At 46.8% G+C, this 13,310-nt stretch overlaps 1 protein-coding gene across 8 annotated transcripts in view; it reads left to right on the forward strand.

Moving 5' to 3' along the window:
• LOC140905761 (uncharacterized) overlaps positions 1–13,310 on the forward strand; it is a 25,760-nt gene continuing 12,450 nt past the window's right edge. Inside the window, exons 1-7 of one of the 8 annotated variants that reach the window (XM_073329194.1) lie at positions 9–95; positions 840–1,017; positions 1,998–2,074; positions 4,490–4,876; positions 10,873–10,996; positions 11,769–11,885; positions 12,380–12,493. In XM_073329194.1, coding sequence (XP_073185295.1) covers positions 4,523–4,876; positions 10,873–10,996; positions 11,769–11,885; positions 12,380–12,493 — 709 coding nt within the window. In that variant the 5' untranslated portion in view covers positions 9–95; positions 840–1,017; positions 1,998–2,074; positions 4,490–4,522. Of the gene's footprint in view, positions 96–839; positions 1,018–1,493; positions 1,505–1,997; positions 2,075–4,315; positions 4,398–4,489; positions 4,877–9,616; positions 9,797–10,872; positions 10,997–11,768; positions 11,886–12,379; positions 12,494–13,310 lie in introns of those variants that run through there. The other 7 variants (XM_073329195.1, XM_073329193.1, XM_073329191.1 and 4 more) reach the window with 7 other exon arrangements.

Below are 13,310 nucleotides of genomic sequence, written 5' to 3' on the forward strand. Positions count from 1 at the left end.
CCGGCCAGTGGCGAGGCGGCGCCGGGACTCTGCCCAGCCCGCGGCGGGAGCGGGGCCCGGCCGGGGGGGCCATGGCCGAGCGGGCCGCTGCCCAGGTAAGGGCCCGGCGGGCGGGGGGGCCCCGGGCCCGGCTCGGTAGCGGGGCCGTGACGTGGCTTTGTCTCGGGGGCCGGGCTGCGGCGTCGCTCCAGCCCCCCCCCGGTCCCGCCTCTTCCCGCCTGGATTCATGACTGTCCTCGAGCGCCCCCTCGCGGTGACTAAGGAGTGTGCAGCGCCCACGCGGGGGCGGGGGCGGGGGCGGGAGTGGGGTGGGGGGAAAGGGGGAGCGGGAGCGGGAGTGGGGTGGGGGGAAAGGGGGAGCGGGAGTGGAGTGGGGTGGGGGGAAAGGGGAGCGGGGGCGGGAGTGGGGTGGGGGGAAAGGGGAAGCGGGAGTGGGAGTGGAGTGGGGTGGGGGGAAAGGGGGGCGGGAGTGGGAGTGGGGTGGGGGGAAAGGGGGAGCGGGAGTGGAGTGGGGTGGGGGGAAAGGGGAGCGGGGGCGGGAGTGGGGTGGGGGGAAAGGGGAAGCGGGAGTGGGAGTGGAGTGGGGTGGGGGGAAAGGGGGGCGGGAGTGGGGTGGGGGGAAAAGGGGAGCGGGGGCGGGAGTGGGGTGGGGTGGGGGGAAAGGGGGGCGGGAGTGGGGTGGGGGGAAAAGGGGAGCGGGGGCGGGAGTGGGGTGGGGTGGGGGGAAAGGGGGAGCGGGGGTGGGGCCGCTGGATTTCGCCTGCCAAGCGTCCTGGTGTTCGCTGTCGTGGGGGTGGGGGGCGCTTTTCTCTCCTCCTTGATTGGTCTGGTCTGTTTAGGTCCTGGTCCTGGAAAGGCTTTCCGCCTTGCGCAACTTCTGCCGTGGAAGGAGGCCCCTCGCCTTCAGGGAGGCTGCTCGCCCCCCTGGGGGACTGCCTGGGCGGGTGTCGGCTGCACTGATTCCTCCCAGCGTCAGCTCTTCCCAGCACGGACCGGCTCTCGCTACATCTTTGTACGGTGCGCAGTACACTGCCCGTCTCTCCTCCCTCTGCCCGTTATCTTTGGGCGGGTAATCTCGTCTGCAGACAGGAATCCGCTCTCCTCTCTCTGCTGATGGCGCACAGACCTGTCTCCCTGCTTCAGACCTGTCTCCGTCTGGCCAAACTGAACTCTCAGCCTGTCTCTCGGACATCTCCTTGTGGGTTTCTAGCTGTCCGCTTAAGCTCAACATGTCTAAATCAGAGCTCTTAACCTTTCTCCCTTCCCCTTAGTCTTACCTGCTATCATCTTCCTTGATCGTTGTGGACAGCACCATTGTTCTGCCTGTCCCTCAGGCCTGTAACCTGGGCCTTATCTTTGACTCAGATCAATTTCTACCTCCTCGCATCCAGGCTACGTCTAAATCTTGCTGATTCTTTTTGCATGACATTGCTAAGAGACGGCCTTCCCTGTCCAGCCACACAGCTGAAACGCTCATCCAAGTACTCATCTGCTCCCCTCTCAGGTATTGCAACCTCCTTCCCCTGGCCTTGGCAAATGCAGCCTTGCCCAGCTTGTGTCTGTTCAGAGAGCTGCTGCCCAGATCACTTCTATAGCTTGTTGCTTTGAACATGTCATTCCCCACTTTGAATCCTTCTGCTGGCTCATGAGAACGGCCACGCTGGGTCAAACCAAGGGTCCATCTAGCCCAGTATCCTGTCTTCTGACAGTGGCCAAAGCCAGGTGCCCCAGAGGGAATGAACAGAACAGGTAACCATCAAGTGATCCAGCTTCTGGCAAACAGAGGCTAGGGACACCATCCCTGACCATCCTGGCTAATAGCCATTGATGGACCTATCCTCCATGAACTTGTCCAGTTCCATTTTGAACCCTGTTATAGTCTTGGCCTTCACAACATCCTCTGGCAAGGAGTTCCACAGGTTAGCTGTGCATTGTGTGAAAAAATACTTCCTTTTGTTTGTTTTAAATCTGCTGCCTATTCATTCCCTCTTCTCCAGCTCCACAAACAGAAGCTATTTATCTTCACTTTCAAGGATCTTGACAGCCTAGCCCCATCCTCCCCATCCACTTCAAGGTCAGTGCCAGCCACTGTTGTCCAGTGGTTAGATTTGCAAACCTATCTGCTTTTCCCCCTGCTGCCCCTCATGCTTCGGATAGCTTCTCCCAAACATCCACTAAGCTACCAGGCCTACAAAAAACTTCACCGTGGTTAGGTGATCTTTACTGGTGTGCAGAACCCACGGCCTACCATGCTGACCAGTACTGTCCCATTGTCTCCTTGTACTCCCCCATGTCTCTGCCTGTCTCCATCTGTTGTCTCTTGGCTTATACTTCAGACTGTAAACTCTTTGAGGCATAGCACAACGGGGTCCAGGTCCATAACTGGGGCTCTACGACGCTACAGGAATATTACTAACAATGGGGCCTTGACTGTGGTTGGGACCTCTAGGCAGTTATTGGAATACTGATCCTGGCAGTGAACAAATATGTATGGAATATCCTGAGTAAACTATATGTGGGGGATGATGCATTGGGTTGGGCCGGTAGAAAACAAGCTCCAAGCTTCTGATGAGCTAAATTCTCCTTCAGTGTGTAGGATTTGGGTGTTAAGGACTCAGGTGGTCTACACGAGAGAGATTTTTTTTGTGTGTGTATAAGCCGCTAAGGTATGAATTTAAACCAGCCTAGTTATGTTGCTTGGGAAGGGGTTAATAGACTAGCGTCTTGTGGGCTGTATGACTTTGGTCCAATTTCACTTGCTGGGTTTAGTGTGAGGGTGCTGGCTGGGGTTGGTGGCCTGTGACAGACTAAATGGTTTGGTGGGCACTTCTGACCTTAAACGCTATGATTCTAAACTGAGAAAAGATACTGTTGCACCAGAATGAGTGTGTCCACATGGGGGCGGGGTGGGGGTGTAAGGTGTTATACCAGTATACCTATACCAGTATAACTGGTCAAACTTTCCCGTGTGGACAAGGCCTCATGCCTTTTTTTGCTGCTTACCTCTGAGCTGCATACAAAGATAATCTTTGTCTCACATTTGGCCGTTTTGTGTAAGGGTTATCAGTTTTGAAAAGGCAGCCTAGCTTCTGACCATCACTGATTCTTCATTTTAAAATAGATCCTTTTTGCTGTACGGTTTTGTCTCATTCCTCTAGTGTCTGACACTGTTTTAAAGATGACACCACCTCCATTGCTTGTACGTTATTCCTGTGGCTCTCTCATGAGAGGTCATGTCAGTGACAAAACTTTGTCAGGCATCATTGCCCTTTAGTAGCTTAAGCTATGAATGAAATGAACTAGAACTGCATGCCTGACTTGCAGTAAAGGATCATAGTCTGCAGGAATGAAAGTGACACTTATTCATGTGAGTAACTTTACACGTCTGAATCGTTCCTGCGAATTTGAGGGACCACTCAGTGCGTAAGTGTCAAAAGTGTGCATAAATATATTCAGTGAAAAACGCAGAGCTTCTTACTCTGTGGTTCCCAGTACACCAGTCAGTATCTCCTGGTTGGCAGGAAAGCGCTGTAGATTCCTGTATGACCAGAATCCACTGGGTTGTGACTGCCAGTAGGAGAGCTACATTACACTAGCTTCTTCCAAATAAATGAACTTGGCATTTTGAATGGAAAATGATCAAGCCACCAGCATGCAGAGAGTTTGGCCGCCTCCAAAACTGCTTTTAAAACAACTTTTTATTTGTACAGTGTGTACACGCTTGCTTGTATTTCACAAAAACTATTTTTTGCATCTCTCATGCGGAAGCTATAGCAACATGAACTTACCCAACATGGCATCTGCAAACTTCAAGGGGACGTCAACTTAAAATCACTAATAGTGTTACAAGTAACAGCAAAAAAGACTATAACAGAAGGAAATTAGAGGAAAATGATAGGTTCTTTTCTTTGTTTGTTTACACTGGGCATTTGACATCCCTTCATGTAGGCATTTTCACTCTGTCTGGGTCTTTCACACAGCAACAGGGACGAGAAACATTTAACAGAAATTAGGAGTGTGTTATCATCGAAACTAGCAGGCTAATTAAAGGGCCGTTGTAAGAGCTGATGGTAGTCTTAACTCTCACTTTAGAAACTGACTCGATTGCAAGCTGGAGGCAGCCCTTAAACCTCCTCTGTGTGGGTATAAAGTTCTGTCTAGGGTGCGTGACGCTTTGTTGACAAAGTCCGCTTCAGATCTTCACAGCACTAATTTCAGAAGAAAATAGCTGGGTAGCTAATATTCATGTCACATGTCAGCCCAGGGCAGTTGAACCTTTTATGGGCCTCATTTCAAGTTTATAATTCTAATAAAGATGTCAGAAGATGTCATTTCTCGCATCAGGACAGCGGCGCTGTCGGAGTAAAGATTGCACAGTGCGGAGGAGTCTTCAGCATGTGAGCGGCTCTTGTGCGGTTTCTCTGTATCTAACTTTGCCAGATGGAAACCTGGCTCTAGCTCCATTTCCCGTCTCTCTCCTTGCAAACAGGCTCAGGAATGGGATGCAGAGTCACAGCGCCTGATGTCTTCCCAGCCCCCCGGTGTCCCTGAACGAATGTGTGTGCAGACAGCAGAGATTTCGATGTGGACCCTAGTGGCTGCCATCCAAGCTGTGGAGAGAAAGGTGGATTCGTTTGCCACACGGTTGCTGAGTCTGGAGGGGAGAACTGGGACAGCTGAGAAGAAAATATTCGAGTGTGAGAAAACAGAGTTGGAGTTTGGAAACCAGCTGGAGAGTAAGTGGACTGCGCTGGGAACTCTGATCCAGGAGTATGGGCTACTGCAGAGGAGGCTGGAGAACATGGAGAACCTGCTGAAGAACAGGAACTTCTGGATCCTGAGGCTTCCTCCTGGTGTTAATGGAGAAGTCCCAAAGGTAATTGTACTCCAGTTAGTACAGGAAGTAAAGGCTGAGCCTGTATTGGGTAACAAAGGGATTTTTCTAGGGCTGTCAAACGGTTAAAAAAAATAATTGCGATTAATCGCACTTTTAAACAATAATAGAATACCACTTATTTAAATATTTTTGGATGTTTTCTACATTTTCAAATATACTGATTTCAGTTACAACACAGAATACAGTGTACACAGTTCTCACTTTATATTATTTTTATTACAAATATTAGCCCTGTAAAAAGAACACGAAAAGAAATAGTATTTTTCAGTTCACCTCATACAAGTACTGTAGTGCAGTCTATTGTGAAAGTGCAACTTACAGATGTAGAATATTTTTTAACATAACTGCACTCAAAAACAAAACAATGTAAAACTTTAGAGCCTACAAGTCCATGCAGTCCTCCTTGTTCAACCAGTAGCTAAACTGGTTTGTTTACATTTATGGGAGATAATCCTGCCTGCTTATTATTTACAGTGTCACCTGAAAGCGAGAACAGACATTTGCATGGCACTTTTATAGCTGGCATTGCAAGGAATTTACGTGCCAGATCTGCTAAATATTCATATACCCCTTCATGCTTCAGCCACCATTCCAGAGGACATGCTTCCATGGTGATGATGCTTGTTAAGAAAACAATGTGTTAATTAAATTTGTGACTGAACTCCTTGGGGGAGAATTGCACGTCTTCTGCTCTGTGGTTTTACCCACATTCTACCATATGTTTTGTGTTATGGCAATCTCAGATGACAGCTCAGCACATGTTGTTTGATTTAAGAACACTTTCACTGCAGATATGGCAAAATGCAAACAAGGTACTTGTCATAAATATAAAGGGAAGGGTAACCACCTTTCTGTATACAGTGCTATAAAATCCCTCCTAGCCAGAGGCAAAATCCTTTCACCTGTAAAGGGTTAAGAAGCTAAGGTAACCTCGCTGGCACCTGACCCAAAATGACCAATGGGGGGACAAGATAGTTTCAAATCTGGAGGGGAGGGGAAAGAGTTTTGTCTGTGTGATACCTTTCATGGGAACAGATCAAGGATGCAAGCCCTTCAACTCCTGTAAAGTTAGTAAGTAATCTAGCTAGAAAATGCGTTAGGGTTTCTTTGTTTTGGCTTGTTAATTCGCTGTGCTGGAGGAAATGTGTTCTCCTGTTTTTGTGTCTTTTTGTAACTTATGGTTTTGCCTAGAGGGATTCTCTATGTTTTGAATCTGATTGCCTGTAAGATTATCTTCCATTCTGATCTTACAGAGTTGTTCTCTTATCGTTTTTTTTTTTTTTTTGTTCTTCTAATAAAGTTCTGATTTTTAAGAATCTGATGGGGTTTTTTGGGTCTTAAAAATCCAAGAGGTTTGTGCTCATCTTGTTTGTTCTCAAGCCTCCCCAGGAAAGGGGGTGTAGGGCTTGGGGGGATATTTTGGGGAAATAGGAACTCCAAGTGGTCCTTTCCCTGTTCTTTGTCTAAAACACTTGGTGGTGGCAGCCTTTTACCTAATCCAAGGGCAAAGACTTTGTACCTTGGGGAAGTTTTAACCTAAGCTGGTAGAAATAAGTTTAGGGGGTCTTTCATGCGGGTCCCCACATCTGTACCCTAGAGTTCAGAGTGGGGAAGGAACCTTGACATGGTGGCAGAGCGGTGGGATCATTTTGAACCAGAAGCACAGCAGGATTTTAAAAGGTTTTTAAAAAGGTGATTACAGCTGCAGGTTCTGTCTCTTTGCTTGGGGACAGAGCAGCTCCATAACAAAAGGATTTTTCTGTAGGCTGGGAACAGCTATCAGAGGCAAAGGTATCAGGCTACAGCACAGTAAATTTTACAAGCCAAGTTTTTTTTTTCTTTCTAACTCTCGGGTATAGGTAGGTTAAAAACAGAGAGGCTAAGATGACAGAAAGCAATGCCCAACAGAAACTGGAGATAGCCAGACTGGAAGCAGAAGAGGGAGAAAAGGAACACCAGAGACTGGTCGAATTAAAACTACTCAATAAGGAGGCTGCCCACCAGAGAGCTAAGGAGGCAGCGGAGGCTGCCCACCAGAGAGCTATGGAGGCAAAAGCAAAAGAAATAGAGGCAAAAGAAATAGAGACAAAAGAAAAAGAAATGGAGGAGAGGGAAAGAGAGAGGAAGCATGCACTGGAGATAGAGAAGGCAAGGGCTCAGCAGAATATACCGAATAACCCTAACAATCCTTACCCAACAAATCCACAAATGGGAGTGACTATGTCCACAGTATGATGAATCCAGTGATATTGCTGAATATTTTCTCACCTTTGAGAGACTGTGCACACTCCATAAAATTCCTGACGCTCCCAAGATGACCACATTGGTCGCAAAATTGACTGGAAGAGCTCTGGACGTATTCAATAAGATGCCTATTGATGAGGCTTGTGACTATGATAAATTTAAGGATTTGGTTTTAAAACAATTTCAAGTTACATCTGAAACTTACAGAGTAAAATTTAGAGCCCTTAAGAGAGGGTCTGGACTAAGTAATGTGGTTTATGTAAACCAGATGACAGATCTGTTTGATAAATGGCTCAAAGGACGGGAAGTAACTAGCTTTGGAGGAATGCGGGATTTGATGATACAGGAGCAATTGCTGAATAGGTCCAGGATGATATAAAACAGTGTTTATGGGATAAGAAAATGGACTCAGCAGGAAGTCTCACTTCTTATGCTGATCAATACGAGCGGTCCAAGACCACCAGAGAGGCGGGGCAAACTGGAACAAAACGGGTGGAGGGAGGAGAGAGAAACAACCCTGGTCGCAGTTTGAGCGGATACCAGAAGGGACACTCTCAGACCACACCCTACTACCGGGGGCAACCCAAAGCCCCGACTACCCCCCAAGAAAAACCCCAGACACCTTATCGTCTCACCACACCGTTCTCCAGCAACCCACCTTGCCCCAGTGACCAGTCAGCTGGGCGATGTTTTAAATGTAACGAGTCAGGGCATGTAAAGGCCAACTGCCCCAAGAACCCCAACAGGTTACAGTTCATTGCACCGGGGTCCCACCAAGCGGAGGGAAACTGTGAGTGTGGGCGGGAAGAAGGTTACAGCGTGGAGGGACGCCAGAGCACAAGTGTCGGCTATCCACGCTTCCTTAGTGGACCCCAATTTAATCGACCCAGAGGTCCAAGTGACAATTCAACCCTTCAAGTCAAACTCTTTTGACTTGCCTACAGCCAAGTTGCCGGTCCAGTCTATGATGCTTATCCCATCCCCATGCTGTTGGGGGAAGACTTGGCCAATCATGTGAAGCTAGCCAAGAGGGTGGGAATGGTCACCCGCAGCCAGGCTAAACCAGCCATCCCGCCTAGCTCTGTTCCGGAGACTTCTACCAGGACTTGGTCAGAGGTGATGGAACCGGAAACTACAGAACCCGAACAACCAAAAAAGAAAATCAACCTTCTGCTGGTGGCATCTGACACCGATGATGAAAATGAACATGAGTCAGTCTGCACTGCTTGGGATCGTTATTGAGCAGAACCCATCATCGGCATGGAAGCATGTCCTCTGGAATGGTGGCTGAAGCATGAAGGGGCATACGAAAGTTTAGCAGATCTGGCTCATAAATACCTTGCAATGCTGGCTACAAAAGTGCCATACAAATGCCTGTTCTCACTTTCAGGTGACATTGTAAATATGAAGCGAGCAGCATTATCTCCCGTAAATGTAAACAAATTGTTTAGTTTTAGCAATTCGCTGAACAAGAAGTAGTACTGAGTGGACTTGTAGGCTGTAAAGTTTTATATTGGTTTGTTTTTGAGTGCAGCTATGTAACAAAATAATTCTACATTTGTAAGTTGCACCTTCACGATAAAGTGATTGCACTACAGTACTTGTATGAGTTGAATTGAAAAATACTATTTCTTTTTTACCGTGCAAATATTTGTAATAAAATAGAAAGTGAGCACTCTACACTTTGTATTCTGAGTTGTAATTGAAATCAATGTATTTGAAAATGTAGAAAAACATCCAAAAATATATATAATAAATTTCAGTTGGTATTCTATTGCTGTTTAACAGTGTGATTAAAACTGATTAATTGTGATTAATTTTTTTAATCAAGTTAATTTGCCTTGAGTTAACTGCAATTAATTGATAGTCCTAGATTTTTCATATTTCTGATCCAGGGGCACTTTAATTCCCAGTTGCAAAATGGTTTGAATAGAGGTAGTGCATTGATTAGCCCCTAGCGTTAGCTAGTCTCATTAGGTCTGGAGGGTTCATTGGATAGTTGCCTAGAACTTGTCCTGTAACATCCATCTGGGGCTCTTACCAGGAGAATCCCCAGTCCCACTGCAGCCCTCTTGTGCTGGCTGTTGGGGCGAGTTTATCCTCTCTTGGGAGGAGAGGGGCCTTTGTTCTTGAACATGCTTCGGAAAGGAGAGGAGCTCTTACGCTCAGTCCTGTGCCCGGAGCTGTGCTGCTCCCAGGGAAGGGTAGGTTTCTAAGATCAGCCGTTGGTGGTAGAGTGCTGGTAGCAGTGCTTCAGGTTGTAGTTGTTCCTCCAGGAGACTGTCTTCTCTGCCCACGCTCCTCCCCCAGCCTATGATCCAGTCCCTTTATCCCTCCCAGTGACCCTGCCCTGAGTGCGTCTCGCTCTCATAGCTTTGAAAGACGTCAATATGGGTACGTCCAGACTCAGTTTCCCTTGTTCCCTGTACTGAGGCCTGTCTGTACAGCCAGAGGCAGACATTTTGTGTTTTTCAGTTTATCTCTGAACTGTGATCCCCTAAAGGGTCTCTAGAAGACTTCCTGCAGATGATGATATACAGAGACTGACTTCTCAAATAAAGATATGTCAAAGGTGCCCTGTGTTGCACTGGTCAGACCTACGGTAGTCCTTCCTCATCCAAAGCAAGGGGAATTATTTTTGAATGAACATTAATAGTGAGTCCCTTTTCCTTACCATCCCTCTGATGCTGATGATGTCGTCTCTGGCTTCTCCTCCATTCATAATTCATTCCTACACCAAGCTAAATAATCCCTCTTCCGCTCCCAGTGTTACTGCTTGGATTGTTGTGATGTATAGCAGCATACCCAGGTTCTCATATTCGTGTCCATTGTGTAATGTCTGAATGCAGTGTGCAGATGTTGTAGAAAAAGTGTTTCCAATACGTTTTTAATAACTCAAAACTCAGCACCTTATTGTGCTGTAAAGCAGCTTTCACTACAAAAGTTTTTTTCTCCTGCTGATAATAGCTCATGTTAATTAATTAGCCTCTTACAGTTTGTATGGCAACTTCCACCTTCTGTGTGTGTGTGTGTGTCTATATATATCTTCTTACTATATGTTCCATTCTATGCATCCGATGAAGTGGGCTGTAGCCCACAAAAGCTTATGCTCTGATAAATTTGTTCGTCTTTAAGGTGCCACAAATACTTCTGTTCTTTTTGTGGAATGCAACTGGAGACGAATTGGTTACTTTCCACAAAACAAGGCATATTTTTCCATTGCCTTGGAGTAAAGCTGGAGTAACTCAATGGTGTTGCTCTAGATTCACACCAGTGCAACAGATCTGAATCTGGCCCTGTATCTTTCTGACCATAAACTTTAAAATATTGAAGAAAAATGCTTGTTAAAGGGGAAGCAATATTGCTCCATGATTAGTGCAGCCGGAATCTTATCGCGTAATGGTATTAAATGGGATACTTCTGGCTTTTGTTAGTCTCATTGTAACTCAGCTTTCATTCTGTGGCATTGCAATACAAACTGTATTCCTTTGCTTCTCCCCGTCAATGAATACTGTCCCCTTTTGTTTTCATTTGTTGCATCATTTTACCATTGTTCTTTCAAATATAATAAACATTAAATTATAACATAAACAGTGTGTTTAAAAAATGCCCATCTTCTCCATTAAATCTAGTTGCCTTTTTCAGGCACTCCCTATCTATTTCATATATTAGTGACACAAGTGTAAGAGATGTGATTTAAAGCAAGGTGCTAAGTGAATGTTTGGTGTCAGGTGCCGGTGATATTTGATGACAGCGCCGTCTTCTCCCAAGAGGAGTGGGAGAACTTAGAAGACTGGCAGAAGGAGCTGTACAAGAATGTGATGAAGGGGAATTATGAATATATGATCTCACTGGGTAAGGAACGTTTTTCACTTATTTATTAGAAAATGCTTGACTTCTTGGCTGGACTCCTCCAGCTGAGGGCTGTTCTCAAACTCCTGTGAGTTCTGGTGGCTGTGCACACCTGCCTGCATGCATTCAGTTTTGTCATGACAGAAAGCCGATGCACAGCTTGGTGGCGGTGGTCCGTGTTCAGTGTTCTCGAGACGTGAATAGCAGTTGAATTTGCTCATAGGCTCAGCCCTCAAATGTGGAAAACTGTTTGTGTTCTGTGGGCCTGGTTTTGATCTGGCGCTGACTTGAACACTAGTATAACTCCTGTTGGCATCGATGCACTCACCTGCAACTTGCTAATTGGATGCTGTGTGTGGTGTGGTAAATTCTGCTGCATAAAGGGTGTGTCATAGAGAAGAGGTGCAAGTAACTGATGTCCCTACGTAAGGGGATGATGGTGGTGGGGCTAAATGCAGAACTGGAACTCGAGACCTGGATTCTGGTCCCAGCTGTGCCACAGACCCTGTGTGACCTTGGGCATGTCACTTGCCATCTCTTTCCTTCTTCATGGGGTGCTGTGGCAGTCCTCCTCTGGCTTCCAGGTGGCTGAGATGCATCCACTCTTTGTGAAGTGCTTCGACATCCCGCGTAGGAGGTGCTTTGCGGGGGTTGCTTTTCACTCAGTCAGGTACAGATTGCCTCCAGGGATAGAAGGGGATTGATTTAAAATAACTTGTAGCAAAGAATTGTGATTTATCTGTTTATTAATTACCACTATGTCCTGTCCCATAAGCAGACTATGCAATTTCCAAACCTGACATCCTGTCCCGAATTGAGCGAGGAGAAGAGCCGTGTGCGAGGGGTCAGCAGGAGTCGGAGGAAAGAGAAACCACTGCAGATCCCAGCACAGGTGAGGGTTGGCTGAAATCGACTGAAAGAGCGGGTGAAGCGAGCAGCTGTAACTTCAACAAGCCTCCATCTGCCATTAGAGCTGCTTGCTTAAAAAACACTCAGTAGTTTCCTTATGCCAGATTTTGTCTCTACCAATCAAAACTATTTCTGGCTCTAGCTCCTCCTCTTTGAGTGTGCGGACTGGTCAGTGCCCTTGACCACTTGGTTTGGTTCCTCTATATCCTCTTTAGCATGTCTGGATTCTAGTCAATGACTGCCTGCTCCGGAGATGGAGGTTTTTGGGGCTTGGGATCATTTTGAAAGGTTTATGGAACAATTTCAAACGGAGTGAGGGCTGTATTAGCAATAAGACTTGGCTTGGATGCATATGTGGCAAGGGTTATTTAAGTCTTTGCTATCCAGTTACACCCGGGAGGCACAAGCTATTTATTTCATGTCGGGCAGTGATTGTTAGAAAATCCTCACTGAGCTCTCTCTCTTTTCAATGAACAGAGTCTGCGATTTCTACCCTCGCAATCTCCGCTCAGATTAAACAAGAGGAAGAGCCAATTGCTGAGGAGGAGCAGGATGCAGACAAAAGAGAAGCCCCTACAGAGCCCATGGCAGGTGTGTGGTAGGCTCAGGTGACTCTGAATCCTGGCAGTCTAGTTTAAAAGCAAGAACGTGAACAAAAGTTTTATACTTCTAAAACTCTTCTTCTGTAGTCCAGGGTGAGCAGCATTATCTTTGTGACAGGCCTCAGTTGCAATAGGAAGAAGGATGCTGCATACCCCACAGGGCAGTTTATCCCTTTGAACATTCGGATGGGACATGTTAGCAGGACTTCTTTGGGGGCGTGAGTGAGACCACCTGTAGGACTTTGATGTGCTGATAATCTCCTGGGAAGCTCAGATGCTGTCCCGGAGGTGAGCATTGTAGAAATCCATGGATAGATTGACTGGAAGGGATCAGGGACAAGAAATGTTCTCCCTTAGGTTCTCTTGCCTGGTGACTCTCTGCTCCAAGTGGCACTGAGGTACTGAACCAAATTCTTCTCTCAGGTACATGCCCGTGTGATCAATGGGAGCTGTATGGGCGCATTCGAGTGCAGAACTTGGCCTATTGTGGAGTTCCTGTTTCGTTTCTCCCTTTAGAGAGAAATCTCTCAGTAATGATTGCAGATAGAATCAGTCTTTACCTTACTTGCCTGTGTGGCAGGGAGGGTTTGTATCCAAAGACATACCAACATCCTTTGCATCTCGAACTATGGGTCTGTCTCTTGGTAGACCCATCCCTGTAGTATCTGAGTCCTGCAGGATCTTCGTTATTATTGTTGTTAATTGTTTGTATTAATGTGGCACCTAAGTGCCTGGATTGGGACCCCCCTGTGCTAGGCGATGTACAGACACAGAACAAAAAGACGGTCCCTGCCCCGAGGGACTTA

Source organism: Lepidochelys kempii, chromosome 2 (assembly GCF_965140265.1).
Source record: "Lepidochelys kempii isolate rLepKem1 chromosome 2, rLepKem1.hap2, whole genome shotgun sequence".
Taxonomy (NCBI): Eukaryota; Metazoa; Chordata; order Testudines; family Cheloniidae; genus Lepidochelys; species Lepidochelys kempii.